We start from the raw sequence: 20,271 nt of genomic DNA, 5'->3' as shown, positions 1-20,271 counted from the left end.
AATAAAAATTAATTTCCCGTGTGCTTTTCTTTTCTGGTTTATAGAAAAGCGTACTATGGCTAGTGGAGGATTCCCTGGCTTTAATCCTGCAATCCTGTCCAAAAGAGATTCATCTGTCAAATTGAAACAAAATCTGGAGAAAAAAAAATCTGATGTTGTGAAGAATGGGAGCAAAGAAGACATAAATGGAGAGACAGAGAAGCAGATGCAGATGTCAGCAAAAGATAATCCTGGCTCAGAAGCCCCTTGTTTAGCTTCAGAAGAAAAATAATTCCACTGAATTGAAATTTAGGGACCAGAAAATAAGTGTCATGGCAGCTTAATGATTATTATAGTCTATAAATACTGAACATATGTAAAGATTGTATAGAGAAGAGTTGTGATGTTCTCTGCAGTTAAACCACACAGGATCCTGGCAGATCAATTTGTAGGCTAGTGTTGACCCTGAAGTTCTACACATACATATTGAAAAAGTATGATTTAAATATGGGATTATGGTTTCCCCAAAGCATACTCTATTTGGTCTCAGCAGATGAAGAAGAGTTCTGGTAATGCTGTACCATATTATGGTATTAAAAGTTCTACCAGTTGGTGGCCACAATAATTACTGGTGTAATATGCCAAGAATTCTGTCATTCTCTCTAGAAAAAAATAATTGTAAAATATATTGTCTGAACAATTGAAATGTGTTATAAAAATTGAGTCTTTTTTTGGCAGTGTCATTAGTTAACTGTGTCATTTAACTAACCTTGTGATTAGTAACTTGAAAGGAAATAACCAGAGTTTATGCAATGATTGTTGAAAATGTTATGTTCCTACTGTTAATGAGACAAATCAGCATTTAATTGAAAAGGTGACAAAGATAGAAATTTGATGTTTGGTTTCATTATGCTGTTGATGTATTGCACAATATAAACTTTTAAGCTGAATATTTCAGTTGCAGTTCCAAATTAAAACTTCCTAACAAGTGACTTTCCAGCCTGAAGAGGAGAGGCCACTGTTTTCCTTGATAAGTGGTTGTTTAAGTTTCCGTAGCTAATATTGAGAAAAATGAATCTTAAGTGCCAGCTAAGAATTATTTTGAAAGACAGCAGGCAATGCAAAGCCAGATCTTATCACATTGTTACTATGTGTAAAGATAAAATTCTATTCCCATGCATGTTTTTAAAATTTCAGATTCTTCATATTTAACTAAATCACAACAACCTGGAAAGTAAAATACAGAATAAACACAATCTTATTCCATTGCCATGTGATGGAGAAAGTTTCAGAGTAACTTTTTAAAAAAGTGGTGAGGCCACTGTTGCTTATAGCAAGGTATCCTCCTTTATATTGTTCCTTTATTGCTCTTATTAAGTAGGGTTTTGAAGCATGATGAAAATATTATAAAATGTTTTTAATCAGGACAGATACTTTGTATGTCCTATGAGTAATGATGACTTGATATACATCTATCAACTCTGAAATTGTTTCAAAGTAGAAGTAATTCTACTCTGAAATTGTCACATTAGGTGGCAGCAGCTAGCTGTTTTGGGCTGATTTTACAAAGACGAGAGTCTGATCTGGTTAGGATTTTGCTAGGAGTTCATTACCCATATAAGAAGAAAATGAAGAAAAGGGAAGTATTGTACCTCATAAATGTAGACTTAGTATCTACTACAGATGAAATGGTAAATACTTTCCATTTTTAGGGAGAAAATCTTTCACACTATAAATTATAGGAAAGACAATTTCTGATCTAATGTTCCCCTCAGCATATGAACTTTATAAGTGCAAGGATAACCCTACTTTAACTTGGTATAAAATAGATTGAGAAATGAGTCTGCTCATTACAGATAATTGTGATGATGATGATGATGATGATGATGATGATGATGATGAAATGGCTGCTAGTATATCACACAACAGTGAATCGGATTTTGCAGCATTTTAGGCCTCTCTTTTTATGTTTGTCCCTCTCAAATAATTCAAAATGTGTAGTATTTGCTGTTTAGTCTCTTCTGCTTAATTTTCCTTTCTGTATAATATCTCCATGTTACAAATACGTGGAGCCTGGCATAAGCCTGTCCTCTTTCTTATAGCATCTTTCAATTGCAAGGTTTCTGATATTGCTTTGGTGGCTGAAATTTTACTTGCTTGTTAAGCTTCTCGGTGGCTAGGCTAAAATGTTATTGGCTAATTCATGCTTAATGTTTTGTGAATCCAGAGAATATTTACCTAAACAGTTGGGTTAATTTAGTAAATCATGTTTCAGTTAGTATGTTATGTGAATGTAGCTAGTGTTTTTCAAAATTTCAATAGATAAATTAATGTAGTGGAGAAAAAAATTATTGGAATAGAAGCTTAATTACAGATTACCATGTTGCAGAATCAAGAGACTCAGACCCCGGAATCAAAAGAAGTTTGTTTTATTTTGTGCAAAAGGTTCAGAACAAAAAGCAATATCAATGTCTGAACACCTTTTCATGGAAAAGCAAGTACATATATAGTCTCCAAAAGTAGCAAAACATGGAAATGTAACTTATGAGCTCTGATTGGTTACATGAGTTCTAGGTCCCTTCTAGCTTATCCCTAGCCCTCCTTAGAGATGCTAAATTATAGCTAAATGTCTTGCAACCTTTTCTCTGGCAAAGGTCACAGGTGTCTTGCTAAGCGTCTAAGTTTCTGGCACCATGTTTGTGGTTAGCTACAAACGAGACATATGTGGTTAGCTGTAACTGAACTCTGTGCTGGCCTACGAGTGTGACCGACAGTTGAACTTGTGGTTTGGCATCTTCCATTTCCTTGTTCTTCTAACTAATACACGCATTTTTTATGCCTCACTTTTATGTCCTACCTCACTTTTATGTCATGCAGCATTTTTATGTATTCTTTGTTTCTTTCTTTATGGCCTGCCTCAACCATATCAAATTCTATAAACCAGGAGTGATTAACTTTTTGATGAGGCAAAATGTGTTTGGGGGGAACAAGGACTGTAGTGAGTAGAATAGTGGTGTACAATGGGAGAGATGATAATACAAAGTGGGAGATAGTGCTTCATTTGACAGGTATTTTCTTCGGTTTGGGAAGGTAAACATTTGGGGGGTTATTTTAATATGTAATCTATTTCAGGAGTTAGAAAATACAAATATATGTTTTATATTTAAAAACAGGAAATTGTGTAATATATTTGTTACTATCTAATTAATTTTGGTTTAGTCATATAGCAACAACTACACCATGCTGTAAAAGAGTCTAGGGTTCACAAAAGAGTTTGATGTGATATTGTGAAGTATTAGTACCACTTTATAAAGCCTTAGTAAGGCCACATATGGAATATTGCATCCAGTTTTGGTCACCATGTTACAAAAAAGATGTTGGGACTTTGGAAAAAGTGCAAAGAGCAACTAAGGTGAATAAAGGCCTGGAGACTAAAACATATCAAGAACAGTTGCAGAATTTGGGTATGGCCAGTGTAGAGAAAAGAAGGATTAGGGGGGACGTGATAGCAGTATTCCAGTATTTGAGGGGCTGCCACAAAGAAGAGGGGGTCAATTTATTTTCTAAAGCACCAGAAGGCAAGACAAGAAACAATGAATGGAAACTAATCAAGGAGAGAAGCAACCTGGAATTAAAGAGAAAGTTCCTAACAGTGAGGACAATTAACCAGTGGAATAGCTTGCTTTCAGATGTTGTGGATGCTTCATCACTGGAGGTTTTTAAGAAGAAACTGGACAGTCACTTGTCTGAAATGGTACTATAGGGTCTCCTGCTTGATCAGGGGGCAGAACTAGAAAACCAAGGTCCCTTCCAGCTCTATTCTGATATGCAGGCTGCTCATGCGTGCTATGGTCAATATAACCTGGGTAGTAGCCAAGTGTACCTCCTACACCTATTGGTATGCAGTATTTTCTTTCATATCCTAGTTTGTAGTTAGTTATTTAAGAAAAAAATGCTGCATCCTTGCATATTAGTATAGTTTTTAAAGTGGTCAGTAAGATGTTTAAAACAACATGCAAGCAAGAGCAAAAATATTCCCATAAAGTAAAACTCAGCTCATTTTTAAAGAAACTTTTGTGCCTGTGACCAGAAAAGAAAACATAACTGAGGACCAGGTGAATTTTTCAAAGAACTAATGTTCCATAAAGAAACTTTCTCACTAGCTACTGCTACTTCAGCATTTCAGCAGGTGGATGTGTGAAAAATATGATGACAAGTTAATTTGTGAAGGCTTATGTATGTGGTTCAATTGGTTCAAGTCATTTTATTTCCAAGGTTTTTAAAGAAATAATTCAGAATTTTTTTTTCTATTTGGGCAGAATCTGAGAGACATAAACTAGTTTTGTAGTAGAGCACAGTTGCTAATCCTATTTCACATAATTGAAGTACAGTAAAACTGCATCCCAAGGAAGCTTTATTAAATCCAATGTAGGCTAACAATTCTTTTTAAATTCAGGACTGTAAACTATTATCAATCACTACCCCAGTTACCAAGCTACATTCTGGAGTCTAGAATAATTTAAGAATATCCAGACCTTTTATTAAGCTAGGCGAGCATGGGCCAATCACTCTCAGCCATAGGAAGTAGACAGTGGCAACCCACTTCTGAAAATCTTGTCAAGAAAACTGCAGGGACTTGCAGCTAATGCATGGGGAATGTCAAGTAAAATATCTACAGAGGACCAGGGTGATGGAGGCTAAATTTAAAAAAAATCATGTTTTCAAAATAACTAAGAACCCGTATTTGCACAGCACAAGAGGAAAAAATCAATAACAGTTGAAAATGTCACTGGAACAAGCTGCTATTAGTTCATCTCTTAAATCTAACAAGAGGTGTGATTTTTTTTCTCTCTCCGAAATTATAAATCTGTTTGGCTTTATCTTCCCAAATTCCTGGTGATGGGAATTGTGTATACAACTGTATCTAGGGAACTCTTTAATTTCGGGGTGCTTGTTATAAATTACTGCAATAAAAATGAAAAGCCGGCTTGAAAAAAAATCACTCTCTCTCTCTCTCTGCCCCGTAAATAGCTGCAGGTGTCCCGAAGTGCCAACTTAAATTCCGAGACTCCTTTCGCACTACTTTTTAAAACAGCTGGCTCGTTGGGGGGACTGCCTGCTTCATTTGTCAGCGACAATCGTGCGGAGCCGATTCTGCTTCAGGAAAGAGCCGAGCGACGCGCCCTTAACCCTGGCTGAGCAATCTCTCCTCCCTCAGAGAGTCCTGTTGACACCCACGCACAGGCTCAAGAACGCCGCTCTGGTGAAAGAAGAAGCGCCGGTCCCGGAGGAACATCGCGGCGGGCGGGCGGGCGGGAGGGGGGGAAAGCAGAGCTGACTCGATTGCGATAAGCCAGCGTTTTCCAACCTTAGGAACTTGAAGATGCGTGGACTTCAACTCCCAGAATTCCCCAGCCAGCATAGCTGGCTGGGGAATTCTGGGAGTTGAAGTCCACGCATCTTCAAGTTCCTAAGGTTGGGAAACGCTGCGATAAGCAACCCTTCCTCGTCGAAGGCGGGAACAGGCTTGGGCTGTCGTCGTGGCGATATGCTAATGCCTCCCTCGGCCCGCCAGCGAGCCAATGGGAGCGAAGTGCGCGGTAAGCGTCAGGCTCAGCATGCGTGACGTCGGGAGGAGCGAGGCTGCCGCTGCTGCTGCTGCTGTTGTCGGCCCGTGGGACGGGGGAGGGCGTGAATGACAAAAGTTCTGCGGAGCGTGTGACCCGGGAGTGTGGGCGCCTCGCCGCCGGCAGGTGAGGTAAGGGTTTCCCCGGGGCAAACTCGGCGTGAAGAGAGCCGCAAAGAAGGCGGCGCTCGCTCGGGATTTCGGATTCGGCGCGGCGGGCGGCTGAGGGATCGCCGAGTGGCGTTTGCGGGCGCTTAAGAAGGCCCCAGAACCTCGCACAAACAAGACTGTGGGCGCCGGCCGCGTCCAGCCCCTGCTGAGCGGAACAGGGTCAGGTTTCGGTCCGGTCACTTGGCTTGGCGTCGGCCGCCTCCTTCCAGCTTTTGAGAGGTCGCTGGCCTGATGCTCGCTGCCCGGTGAAGTCGGCTACACGAGCGGCCGCGATTTCCACCCGCCTGCCCTGGAGCTCCGGAGAGGGGACCGCGGTTAAGCGCAGGATCCGGGGACGAGCGCTGAAGGGAATCGAGCGGAAAGGCAGAGCCTGTTTCTGGCTTCTCAGAGCGGCGCGGTAAATAGAAGTGCCGGCAAGGATGCCCTGAGATTGGGGACCGGAGAAGACAGGCGATCCCTGGGTGTTTTTTTGGAGGGTGGGGGAATAGACTTCCCTTTGCTTTGCTGACTTTCGCCGTCTCTTGGCCTGGTGGTAAAGCGGGCGGGACTCGGGCCTACGGTGTTGCCTAAAAAGAGCACCGGTTGACCCAGCCGCGCTGCCCCTTCAGAGGGTTCTGCCATCTAGGCATGGCAGGCGTATTGGCGGGAATGTAAGCAACCACCTGAGTCCTCTAGGTCAGCGTTTTCCAACCTTAGGAACTTGAAGATGCGTGGACTTCAACTCCCAGAATTCCCCAGCCAGCATAGCTGGCTGGGGAATTCTGGGAGTTGAAGTCCACGCATCTTCAAGTTCCTAAGGTTGGGAAACGCTGCTCTAGGTTTCTCTGCGTGCCCCCTCAGGGAAAGACAGGAACAAGGTATTTCGCTGCCTCAGGTAGAAAGGTGGATGGTTGCAAGGTCAGGCAGTTATTTAGGTACTGGAGGCGGAACCTACCATAAATATATCTTCTCTCCCATTGATAAGACAAAGTGCAGTGCTCATGATAAAGAAATAACTTACTGGTATCTTTTCAAAGCAACCGTAACTGACTTTCTCAGGCAGATGATGATCCCAGCCCTCCCTACTGAAATTCCAGAGAAGAGGACAAGCCAGGGATAGGCAACCTCGGCTCTTTTATGAGTCATGGACTTCAACTCCCAGAATTCCTGAGCCAGCTGTGCTGGCTCAGGAATTCTGGGAGTTGAAGTCCATGAGTCATAAAAGAGCCGAGGTTGCCTACCCCTGGGACAAGCAAACAAAAATCAGCATCACTCTTCTCCATTGTTACCGAGCTCAGTCTGTCCCATTATGTTGTGCAGACCAAAGAATGTGATGCCACCTCTGCCCGTATGTTTTTTTTTTTTACTTCATTTGAGATAGGGCATGTTTTTGACAATCCACTCTCAAATTTTGAAATGATTGGGATTGGAGGAAGAGTAGGAAATGAAAAGGTAAAACATAGGTTTTCCCTTTCTGCTTTTCCCCTCTGATCCCATAAGAGAGAACGCACGTTCAGTTTAAAATGGATGCCCTAACCTTCAAATGTATAATTGTATATATAATTATAACTAAAGTGAATAGTATTTATTTTTTAAAAGGTTGTCCTACCTCAAATTGGAATTAACTATTTGGTGACATTCAGATAGCAGCTATAAACCCAAAGCATAGCAGCTTTCACAATACGAAAATACAGTTGTAGATAACTGAAATGTTTTATTTTGTTTTAAGCCTGATACAGTATTTTTTTTTGCTTAATTCCACATATCTCAATGATGCTACAGAATTAACTTTGAAAACCCTTTGTTATTTCTTCTCCTTGCCCAACTTTGAAGATAAATGCACAGTGTACAGTAAAGTCTAATACAGTGCATCTCTGTTCATACTAGTTCTAAAGAATCATTTTTTATTTTATTGAAAATACATTTTAATCCAATATTATTATGCGTTGCAGTTCTTGAGAATTATGATAAAGGTATCTATGATTTTTTTAATGTCAAGAACATACAATTATAAAAAAGTGATTAAGCTTGTTCATAGCTGTTTTGTGAAGTTCTTTGGTTGTGCAAGTGGATCACTTTGGCCATGTCTTGACATCATGTGTTTCTAAATGTTGATGAACTTCTAGGATTGTATGAATTATCTGGGTATGTATAGAGGTAATCAATACATCAGCTCTAGTGATGGACATGAAATTGATCTTGTTATTTTCAACAATCCCAGCACTTTTAATGAATATTTAAAAGATGTATTATGATTTTTTTTTCTCAACATAATAAGTTTGTGTTTTATATACAAAGAATAGCAACTATAGGTTTTTAGACAAGACAAAGCAGGTTCATATGATTGTTACTGAAGACTTTTTAATTTTTGCTGATTTCCATACGTTAATTTGTGGTCCACTCAAAATTAATTGTTTGATAGATTTTTCATCAAATGTTCTACTGTGTAGATGAGAGTGCTTTTATAGCTGTTGTTTTTCTTGTGTATATCTGTTCTAATTGGTTTGTGGTTAAAGTAGGTAAAACTGAAATTGCATATAAACATTTATATGAGAGCAAGTCCCAGTGAATAGAGCAGGCTAACTTCTGTGAAGATAGGCACATAAAGCTATTATCTCAGGTATGTTTCCAGATGCATTGCTCCATAGCATTGCAATACAATAATGATGTGGGAAATATTTGAAAGTTAGATCTGAAAAATAGTTTCCCCGTATTAAAAGTTGCTAACATAAAAATAATGAGGTACCTCTGGGAAAGATGTATATGGGGGGGAGGGGTGGAAACAGATTCCAAATATGGTTGCTGGTTTACTGAAACTTTAAATGTTAATATTTACACATGAGGACATCTGGAGGGCATTATTATATTGAAGAAAACTGGTACTGGAGCAAAATTTTCACAGGAAGAAATATGCTAAGCAAACATTTAGCTAGACATTGTAGTATTTCCTATTTCTTTTTCTTTTTTTGGTTTAAGGAAATCTTTTGTTTCCTTTGCATTGTGGTAAAGAAAAGAGAGATAACAAAAAATCAAGTGCCAACCAGTGCATGGTGTGTGTTTGTGATCTTAGTAGGAATCTGGACTCAAAACTAAACAGAGTTGGGCTGGTTAGAATGAAAGATTACCAAGGAATATCAGGGCTGTAAACCAGATTTGGAAAAAAAACAAACGAAATAAAACAATGACACAGAGCTGTTAAGAAAATTATATTTTTTTGCCCAACTGGTCATCAGAATTGGAGCTTAATTTGAAGGCATCTTTATCTTCTGCCTTCTCAGAGTGCATTCAGTGCTTGAAATAACACTCTAGTCATCAAAGGTTATTAAACTGTTCTCTCAAAATTATGCAGAATCTCCAAATATCCAAAAGTAGGTCACCTATTTTCATAATAGAAAAGATGCAGGAATCAGTTGAGCAAAAGTAAGTTAATGGAGAGAGCTAAAGGGTTCTATTTTCTCTCCCAGTAATAGTTGCAACAGATAATTTCAGGAACTCTCCTCTGACTAAAAACCCTATGCTTCATTTTATTTATGTATTCATATAATGATCAACAGGAATAAATATGCAGAAGGTTTGCAAAGCTGAATGTCTCATCTTGTGCATGATAACATGCAAAATAAAGTATTGGGACTATGATGAAGTTGAGATTCCTATTTAAAATGTAGTTCATCTTAAATGCAGGAGATGCTGATATAAAAATATAAATAGGTTTTGAGTGAGATTGGAAATATTTGTCCTGTCAATTGCCCAACAATAAAATATTCTAATAATACAGGTAAAACTTGTTTGTCATGGGTTCCAAGGCTGAAGTTTAATCCACATTATTTTTTCTAGTCTAGTAAGTGACTAGTATCTGAAAATAAAGGTTTTTTTCCCTCTCTTGAATTTTGTCAGTATCTTAAGAGGAGCATTGTCTACTAATTTCTAGATTATATAGTTCAAAGGAAAGCAGTTGCACAATAAAGAGGTTTATGCAATTATAGAATGTGGATAGCAACCATGCAAGCTCATTGGGTGACTCTGAGTCAGTACTTCTGTTTCAGCCCAATGTACCACACAAGACCATTGTTGTAGAATAAAATAGGTCTTATACTACGCTTAGATGTAAATGCATATCAAATTCTTTAAAAACTAAATATAACATTTTTACCCCCCCCCAAAACAACCTTCAGTTTAAAGCATACATTTAAAATATTTTCCTCTTCCCATATGTGCAATGTGTCTGTTCTCTTTGCAGTTACAACCTCCAAATATTAAAGTTACCCATCCTTGCTTTGATAAACTGTTGACAAAATTTAATTAAGAATGTTTAGGAATCACTGAAGTACTCCCAATAATGTCTCCAGAGCTTGTCATCAGGGAGCTTTTACTCTCCTTTGAAAGGATTGTATAGAACTCAAGCTTTAGGAGATTAGAACAAATGTTGATGTAGATTTTTTTTTTGCCCCAATTTGTTTCTGTTACATTTGAAAAAACTGTAATAGTTTGATCTGAAAAACTATAACTTGGGGCTAGCTTAAGGGATATTGGATACTTTTGTTTATTTATTTAACATATGGCAAACATACAATATTAAACAATATTAATATATAATATTAAACAAAAATAGTTTTATTTAATATTAGTGTTTGTGAACAAAAGTTGTTTAAATCTATACATAATTTCAGCCCTTAGTAGTAAAGGATGTAGTTTTTTTTGAGTGTGAAGAGGTTTATTTAATAAAAAATAAGTAATGAGGGAATGGCTATTTTAAAATTTCCCCTTGTATATCTTAAGGTAAAGGTAAAGGTTCCCCTGCACATGCGTGCTAGTCGTTTCCGACTCTAGGGGCCGGTGCTCATCTCCGTTTCAAAGCCAAAGAGCCAGCGCTTGTCCGTGGACGTCTCCGTGGTCATGTGGCCGGCATGACTAGACGCCAAAGGCGCACGGAACGCTGTTACCTTCCCACCGTAGTGGTCCCTATTTTTCTACTTGCATTTTTACGTGCTTTCGAACTGCTAGGTAGGCAGAAGCTGGGACGAGTAACAGGTGCTCTGTTACGCGGCACTCGGGATTCGACCCGCCAAACTGCCGACCTACTGATCGACAAGCTCAGCGTCCTAACCCACTGAGCCACCACGTCCCTTGTATATCTTAGTGCAGCCTAATAATTGTTTTTAACTAGTAAACTTTATTTAATCTCTGTCTTACATTCCATCTTAATAATGTTACCAACTACTGACCTATGGAACCTTTTACTTTTTCTCTTTCATAGTTTCTTTGTCTTAGTCCCCATCACAACCTTCATTTTGCTTAACTTTTAAGGCTGAAAAAATGTCTAGAAAAACACATTTAAATTTTCTGACATTTTTCTTGATGCTAATATATTTTTGTATTGTACCTTTCAGTTTAAGACCATTTTTCTCCCTGATGAATAGGAATGCTCTTATCTGGACAGTTGTCTTACATCTATTTAAAAAGAAGCAATACAACATGCATGTACTCCCCCACCCCCGAATTGCTTATTTGTATTTTTTGGTATTTTTTCTATTATACAGTATTGTGCAAAAGTCTCAATCTTTTTGAGCTTTAGCATATCTTAAGCCTTTTCACCCTGTTTCCCTTCTGCAAAAGTGGTTTCTTGATTGCTACCTTTCTGCAGAGACCATTCCTGATGAACTTTTTCAGACAGTAGAAGGGTCAACTTGGCATCCCAATAAAGCTGTCAAATTCTGACCTAGGTCTTTGCTGGACTTCCTCCAGTCTCTCAAAGAAGAAACTGAGAAAATTCTCATCAGAATTTGAAAGTTTCCTTAGCCTTCCAGTCCTATTTTTTTTTTGGTCCTTGACTTCTCCTGATTCTTCAAATTTCTTTATACCAGCATGAATACCACAACCTGAATATCCAGCTTGTTTGTTGATTTCCCTTTGAGAGTGGCCTTGCTGAAGCAGAAGTATGGTTTTTATCTCTGTCAAATTCTGTGATCTTTGGAATTTTGATTAGAGTGATTTGATTGAAAGTTGGTTTTATTAGCAAGCTGCCAGTGAATTACTCTCATACAACATGTGACTATACTGTATGTAATGCTGAAGAATGTCTTGCACAAACTGGTCTAATAGAACTTTTTGCACAGCAGTCATTTTGGCATGAAATAGTAGAGTACATACAGGTGTTAGCAATAATAGTACTTAGGGTTCCATTGCATTTACATTTATGGGAGCCAGTTATCTGCTGTTGCTCTAGCACAGGGGTGTCAAACTCAATTTCATTGAGGGCCGCATCAGCATTGCGGTTGCCCTCAGGGGGCCGGGTGGGTGTGGCCTGGGTTGGTGTGGCCTACTGGGTGGGCGTGGCTAAAGTACGTATGGCCTACTGGGTGGGCGTGGCCAGCTTTACATCGTTCGCATCAAGGGTGCCTATGGGGGAGGAGTGGGACAGATCTGAGGGTCTCTGGCAGAAGAAGGGTCTCTGGGCCAGGGCCAAGGCAGTGGGGGCCGTTCCCTCACAGTTTCCAGGATGGCTTCGCGGGCCGCATGAAACTACTTCGTGGGCCGGATCCGGCCCCCGGGCCTTGTGTTTGACATGTCTGCTCTAGCATAAGGGGAGGTCACACGACTACATATTTGCCACTTTAGCCTGTAGAAGCTGTTTTTGCTGTTTTTTGTTTTTTAATACTGCATAAAAATTTCCTGTATTTTCTGGTTGTATTCTAATAAGGTGACTGAGACATAATTATATATGTTCATTATATCATTGCTACAACAGCAAATCTAATGTTAGCCTAAGACTTTTGTACAGTTCTCTCTCTCTCTCTCTCTCTCTCTCTCTGTGTGTGTGTGTGTGTGTGTGTGTGTGTGTGTGTGTGAGAGAGAGAGAGAGAGAGAGAGAGAGATCACCATCATCATCATTTTAGCCATTGTCTATCCACTGCAGGATGAAGGCCTCTTCCACATGTTTCCAATCAGTACAGTCCTGAGCTTTCTTTTGCCAATTGGGCCTTCAATACTTGCTGATGTTGTCAATCCACCTTGTTTTAGGTCTATTTCATGGATGCTTTTTATCAAGTGGGATCCATTCTATGACTGCCCTGGTCCACCTGCCATTAGTTCTTCTTGCTGTGTGACCAGCCCATTTCCATTTCAATTCTTTTACTCTCTTGATGATATCGGATACTTTTGTTTGTTCTCTAATCCATGTATGGGTCTTTCTATCTTGTCTTGTAATGCCGAGCATGTCATAGCTTTTGTATTGATTGTGAGGTTAGTATCTATCCATGTTTCACCAACATATGTTAGAGCAGGTAGCACACACTGATCTAAAACTTTTCAGGCATGGGGAGAGGTTCTTGAAAATTATGCTTAGCTTGCCAAATGCCTGCCAAACACATTTAGCACACAGTTCAATTTCCTTTATTGTATCACTTTCCACTGAGATCCGTTGGCCAAGAAATATGTAGTGATCTGTTATATCTAGTTCTTCTCCAGATATATATATTTTCTTTCTTTGTTGAATTTATTAAACATAACCTGGTTCTTTTTCAGATTTATTTGTAAGCCAAATGGGTGTCCTGCTTTGTGCAGCTCTTGTATGTGTTTTTGTAGCTCTTCTGGGTCTTGTGAGAAGAGAACAACACATACAAACACACATATTCTGTTATAGATGCCAGTGATGTACAATATCACCATTTTTCAATCCTATTATATCATGATTTTTCAGGTTTCAGGTTACACTGGAAGTTCAGATTATGTGCCACTCTAAACTTTTATCTCACACCTCATTCTAAAGTGCAAATCTGGACAGATACTTGTAAAGATGATTAATGTATTATACTGTAGTCCATTTATTGGCTAGTAGCTAGTATGTTGTTGTTTTTAAGTAAGATTAACTTGAAAGATCCATGTGAAAAAGTGCTGAATATTAAGTACTGTAGAGATGTGCAGTGATCTTCATTCAGAACACAAAATGTGATTTGCAGCATGTATGGCCCTGATATCATTTCTAGCATGAACATCTTACAGAAGCTGTAATAAAGAAGCTTTCAACTTCTTTCAAGATTATATACCATAGTTTCAACCTCCCATATTTACCCCGCCTTTAAATAAAGCACCTTCAGTTACAAATATATATAACAAGTTTTAAATTAAGGTAAATTACACATTGACTAAATAAAAATTAAGCAAATTATTATTTCCTTGCTTATCAGAGAAAATTAGCTACTAATCTATTCTGAAAAAGTATGACTATATCCCAGAGCTACAAATGTGTGATAGCCAGGGGTTTCCATTGTGCTGAACATTAGGATTGCACAAAGATCTGGATTTGGTGGACAAAATTACTCAGGATAGTATGTAAGTACTATGTGATATTATCAGAACATTTTAAAACCAAATGTGCATATTAGCAGTGGAGGGCAGCCAGCCAAGCCCAGAAAAAAATACAGCTTCTGTATCTGATCTGTTTTTGACAAATCCATGTTGAATTCTGATTACTACTTTGCTTGCCTCTAGGTGCTTGCAGATTCGTTGCTTGATTTTTCCAGAATCTTCTCTGGTATTGATGCCAGGTTGATAGTTTCCTGGATCCAGCTTTTTTTTTTACTTTTTTGAACATGGGAACCACATCAGTCCTTTTCCAGTCATTTGGTAATTCCCAGCTGCTCCAGGATCTTTGAAAGATACGATTCAGTGGTTCTGAGATCTCATCTGCCAGTTCCTTCAGAAACTTGGAGTGTAATCCATCTGGTCCTGGTGATTTGAAGTCCTCTAGAGTGGATAGGTATTTTCTTACCATTTTCTTGCTTATTTTGATTTGCATTCCTAATATACATTTTACAGTATTTTTTTTGGTAGGTTGGTCTGTTGTTTCTTTTAGTGTAAAGACGACTTAAACAGTTCTGCTTTCTCCCTGCTGCTGGTCACCTTGCCATTTTCTCCATTAATGAACCAATTGTTTCTTTAATTTTTTTCTTGTTTTTACAGGTTGAAAGAAGCTTGTTTGTTTGTTTGTTTGTTTGTTATTTTGGACATTTGTTGCAAGCCAAAGTTCATTTTGAGCAGTAGTTTTCCTTACTTCATCTTTGCAGGTTCAACCTATTTGCTGATATTTTGTTTTAGTTATGTGCCCCTCTCTCCATTTTTTATACTTGTCCTTTTTGTCTTTCAGTTTTTCAGAGAGTTCTTTATGTAGCCATGCTGCTTTCTTTTCAGATCTCTTATTTTAGTTCTTCATTGGTATGTACTAGACTGGCATTTTATAATTTCACTTTTCAAAAAGTTTCCCAAACTTCTTGGGTTGTTTTTCCCTTGTGGATTTTCATCCATGGAATTCTTTCCAAGCTCCCTCTAGGTTTAATGAAATCAGCTCTCTTTTCAAGTTTAAAAAGTCAATAACTAATGGGCAGAATTAAAGTTCCCAGCCTAATATAAAAACATTAGAATCCATTTAAATTTATAGCAAATATTTCATTTGTCAACCTAATAAACCAATTTTTGACAGGAATACACAAATATGCTTTACTGTTTTTCTGCATGATTGCAAGAAGAAGGTCTACAGTATTATGTTGCCCAAAGTGGCATATTCCGCAGACATGTATTTGGAACTGGCAGAGCAATCCCTTTTTTGTGTTGTGATTCTAAAATACAGGCAGGCTGATATGAATAAAAATGTTTTTTCAGCCATTATGTTTCAGACTATTTGAAGCTTTAAGCCTAAAACTGGGAGGTCACTCTGCCGCACAATAGCACTCTGCACTCAAACGTGGGTTTGATAATCTCTAACCCAGCATCCTAACCACATGAGTCAAAGTATTCCTTAACCAGCACATGAAATACAGAAACATGCTTGAAACCAAATACAGCTGGTGTAATATAATGATATAAGTACTATGCTCTCAGCAGTATAAGAACAACATATTCTCCACCAGCTGAAACTTCCAAATCATTTTCTAGAATAACGTCAAATATAGTGCATCATTATAATAATCCATTTCAGCATTGTTGGTGCATAGATAGCTAAAACAAAATCTTCCTTTGGATAGGATTACAACTGGTATACTAGTCTAATTTAGTAAGCAGTATTGCTGACTGCTACCCGAGCTTCCCCTTAATGCTGAATCCAGGACAACTGCCAAGCTGCATATTTGGTCCTTCAGGGAAACTCTAAGATTAGTTGTGAGCCTTCATATACAATAATTGATTTCTTTACTCACAGTACCTCTGTTTTCTGTAGTTAAATCTGAATAACTTAATTCTTCCTTCTCCTTTTGAAAATTGCTATTGCGGTATAGGTGTTTCACAGTTGAAGAAGAAGGTTTTCCAGTTAGAGCATGATTTAGAAATTTTATCTCTGATTTTGGAACAATTTTTTTTTTATTTCATCGTTGTCAGCCATTCAGTCGTGCCCGACCCTCGGACACTCTGCATCAGCACTCTCTATGCCCCTCTGTCTTGTACCGCCTCTTCATGGATTTGGGTACTAGGATGGCCCCTTCTCCTTTTTCCACTCATCACTCCCAGCATGATTGACTTTTCCAGTGAATAAGCTTTCATGACATAACCGAAGTATGACAGCCTCTTCTTTGGCAATCTTATCTTCAAGTGATATTTTTGGGAGGTTTGGTCTAGGACTTCTTCGTTTGTTATTTTTGCAGCCTTTGCGATGCATAATAGTCACCACCAGCACCACAGTTCAAAGGCGTCCACCCTTCTCCTATCTGCCTTTTTCAGAATCCAAATTTCACAGCCATAAGTAGCAATTGGAAAAATTATTGTATTAAGTAATCTGCATTTAGTTATGAGACTGATGTATTTACTTTTCCAGATGTTATTCATGCCAGACATTGCAGTTCTTCCAAGGGCTATACGCCTTCTGATCTCAGGGCTGCAGCCACCACCTTGGTCAATTTTAGAACCTAGGAAGATGAATTCCTTTACTGTTTTGATGGTTTCATTGTCAGTCTGCACTTTGGCCTGTCTATTCTTTGGAATTGTCATTATCTTTGTTTCCTTGATGTTAACGTGCAGTCTAAATTTTTCACTTTCATCTTTGACTCTCAGGATTAGCCACTCCAGATCCTCCTTGCTTTCCACAAACAATGTTGTATCATCTGCATATCGGAGATTGTTGATATTCCTACCACCTATATAAACTCGAATGGTATATTCCTCCAAATGTGCATTTCTCATAACTATTTCTGTTATGTTGAATAGTATAGATGTTATCGTATATATTTTATTTAATTCTTATTTAATAATAATAATAATAATAATAATAATAATAATAATAATAATAATAATAATAATAATAATAATAATAATAATAATAATAAAAAGAAGAAGAAGAAGAAGTTGGAAGGGACCTTGGAGGTCATCTAGTCCAACCCCCTGCTCAGGCAGGAAACCTTATACCATTTCAGGCAAATGGCTGTCCAGTCTCTTCTTAAAAACCTCCAGTGTTGGAGCATTCACCACCTCTGGAGGCAGGTTGTTCCACTGGTTAATTGTTCTAACTGTCAGGAAGTTTCTCCTTAGTTCTAGGTTGCTTCTCTCCTTGACTAGTTTCCATCTTTTGCTTCTTGTCCTGCTTTCAGGTACTTTGGAGAATAGCTTGACTCCTTTGTGGTAGCCCCTGAGATATTGGAACACTGCTATCATGTCACCCCTCACCCTTCTCTTCGTTAAACTACACATACCCAATTCCAGCAACCGTTCCCTATATGTTTTAGCCTCCAGCCCCCTAATCACATTTGTTGCTCTTCTCTGTACCCTTTCTAGAGTCTCGACATCTTTTTTACATCGTCGTGACCAAAACTGGATGCAGTATTCCAGGTGTGGCCTTACCAAAGCATTGTAAAGTGGTATTAGTACTTCACTTGATCTTGATTCTATCCCTCTGTTAATGCAGCCTAGCACTGTGTTGGCTTTTTTGGCAGCTGCAGCACACTGCTGGTTCATATTGAAGTGATTGTCTACTAGGACTCCGAGATCCCTCTCACAGTTACTACTATCGAGCAAGGTACCACCTATACTATACCTGTGCATTTGATTTTTCCTGCCTAAATGTAGAACCTTACTTTTTTCACCATTGAATTTCATTTTGTTAGATAGTGCCCAGTGTTCGAGTCTGTCCAGATCCTTCTGTATCTTAAGCCTATCTTCTGGAGTATTGGCTATTCCTGCCAGCTAGGTGTTGTCTGTAAATTTGATGAGTTCCCCATCTATGCCCTCATCCAAATCGTTAATGAAGATATTGAAGAACACTGGGCCCAGAACAGAGCCCTGGGGCACCCCACTACACACTTCCTTCCATGTAGATGCAGTTCCATTGAGGACCACACGCTGAGTACAGCCTGTCAGCCAGCTACGAATCCATCTGGTGGTGATGCTATCTAACCCACATTTTTCTATCTTATCAAGTAGTAGGTTGCCTTACTGAAGTCCAAGTAAATTATATCTATTGGATTTATATTCTTTTATTGGATTTATATTCTACCCATCCTTCAGGAGCTTAGGGCAATGTACAAAACATTTCCTCCTTCCTTCTGTGGCTGAAAGCGGACTAGAACCTGGGTATCCCTATTGCCAGTCCAGCACTGTGTTCACTACATTATACTGCCCTTGAATTTTTGTAATTGTTTTTAATGTAGTGCTTCTAATTTTAAAATTTGTTTTCATTTTGTATTTTTGTGTTAGAAAATTGGATATTTTTTCCAAATAGGCAGGAGGGAAAGGTAAAATAAATATGTACATATCTGTTATTTTGCCTATTAACAATGTACTTCATTGCAGAATTCTAATGTGTGGAGACAACATTTCTTTGAAAAGAAAAAAAGAGGGTTCAGCAAAATTTATGAGGTGTCAGGTATGAAAGATATTCAGTGCTATCATATTTAATTTTATATCATTAACAGGAAAAGCTTAATAGATAAGTAGCTGTTAATTTTTAGTATAGTAAGAAAAGAAAAGAAGAAATTAAGTTTCCTCTTTCTCAGGGCTGAACATATAAACCTAGGTACTGCTGTAACTTTGTGTATTACACAGATACTGAAATTGCCGAAATAGAATAGCCCCAGGCTTCTTGTATATGTTAATTTATGAATTATTCTGCATAAAACTAAAAGCTGATTTTAAAAAGCACAGCTTTTATTGCATAAATTGAAACTGTAATTACATGAATAAATTAAACTAATTAATATTTATTATTTATTTATTTATTTAATTAAATTTTTATACCGCCCTTCTCCCGAAGGACTCAGGGCGGTGAACAGGGCATATCATAAAACTACAAAAGTACAAAAGTTAAAATAGAATTAAATTATTGCCCACAATAAAAACAATAAAAATATATATAAATATTAAAACCCTAAGTACCGGTAATTCCCCATCAGGCCAGGCCAGCTTGTTCAAATAAATGGGTCTTTAACCTGCGCCGGAAGGAGCGGAGGTCCGGTGCCATCCGGAGCTCAACCGGCAGCTGATTCCACAAAGCCGGAGCGCCCACAGAGAAGGCCCTCCCCCTGGGGGCCACCAGCCGACATTCTCTGGAGGCACCCTGAGGAGGCCCTCTCTGTGGGAACGCACGGGGCGGAGGGGGGTCGACGCCGGCAGCAGGTGGTCCCCGAGGTATTCCGGACCCATGCCATGTAAGGACTTAAAAACCATCACTAAGACCTTGAACCTCACCCGGAAGACAACTGGTAACCAATGCAGCTCGCGGAGCAAAGGTGTAACATGGGAGTACCGGGAAACTCCCAAGACAACTCTCGCGGCCGCATTCTGTACCAGTTGGAGCCTCCGAGTGGTCTTCAAGGGAAGCCCCATGTAGAGAGCATTGCAATAGTCAAGACGAGAGGTCACGAGCGCATGAGTGACCGTACACAGGGCATCCCGGTCTAGATAGGGCCGCAACTGCCGCACCAGGCGAACCTGTGCAAAAGCCCCCCTGGTCACGGCTACTACATGATCTTCTAAGGTAAGCCGTGCATCCAGGAGGACTCCCAAGTTGCGAGCCCTATCTACGGGGGGTAAAAACTCACCCCCCATAGAAAGTGATGGAACGTTTTGAATGTCCCGGGATGCCGGAATGTACAGCCACTCAGTCTTGTCAGGGTTGAGTTGAAGTCTGTTCCTCCCCATCCAGACCCGAACCGCCTCCAGGCAACGGGACATCACAGCGAGGGCATCACTGGGGTGGTTTGGGGTCGAAATGAAAAGTTGGGTATCATCAGCATATTGATGATACCCAACTCCAAAACCACGAATGATCTCACCCAGCGGTTTCATGTAGATGTTGAACAGGAGAGGCGAGAGAACCGAACCCTGAGGAACTCCTCAAACGAGAGACCTAGGGGCCAATCTCTGCCCCCCTGCCAACACCGACTGCGAACGTCCCAGGAGATAGGAGGAGAACCACCGAAGAACTGTGCCTCCCACTCCCAATCCCCTGAGACGCCGCAGCAGGATACCATGGTCGATGGTATCGAAAGCCGCCGAGAGGTCTAATAGGACCAGGACAGAGGAATATCCCCTATCCCGGGCCC

At 39.4% G+C, this 20,271-nt stretch overlaps 2 protein-coding genes across 3 annotated transcripts in view; both read left to right on the top strand.

The window, feature by feature from the left end:
* Positions 1-1,240, top strand: part of DEF6 (DEF6 guanine nucleotide exchange factor) — a gene marked incomplete at its 5' end in the record, with an annotated part of 56,476 nt that extends 55,236 nt beyond the window's left edge. The window contains one exon of the mRNA XM_081325365.1: positions 45-1,240. Coding sequence (XP_081181491.1) covers positions 45-271 — 227 coding nt within the window. The 3' untranslated portion in view covers positions 272-1,240. The remainder of the gene's footprint in view (positions 1-44) is intronic.
* Positions 1,241-5,630: 4,390 nt separating this feature from the next.
* The window catches only part of PPARD (peroxisome proliferator activated receptor delta), a 52,215-nt gene continuing 37,574 nt past the window's right edge, over positions 5,631-20,271 (top strand). Inside the window, exons 1-3 of one of the 2 annotated variants that reach the window (XM_081325209.1) lie at positions 5,631-5,732; positions 14,243-14,510; positions 18,521-18,593. The gene's annotated coding sequence lies outside the window, so the exon portion shown is untranslated. Of the gene's footprint in view, positions 5,733-14,242; positions 14,511-17,692; positions 17,748-18,520; positions 18,594-20,271 lie in introns of those variants that run through there. The other variant, XM_081325208.1, reaches the window with a different exon arrangement.

Source organism: Vipera berus (assembly GCF_964194415.1).
Source record: "Vipera berus genome assembly, chromosome: 3".
NCBI lineage: Eukaryota > Metazoa > Chordata > Lepidosauria > Squamata > Viperidae > Vipera > Vipera berus.
This window is presented reverse-complemented; position numbering and strand designations above follow the sequence as displayed.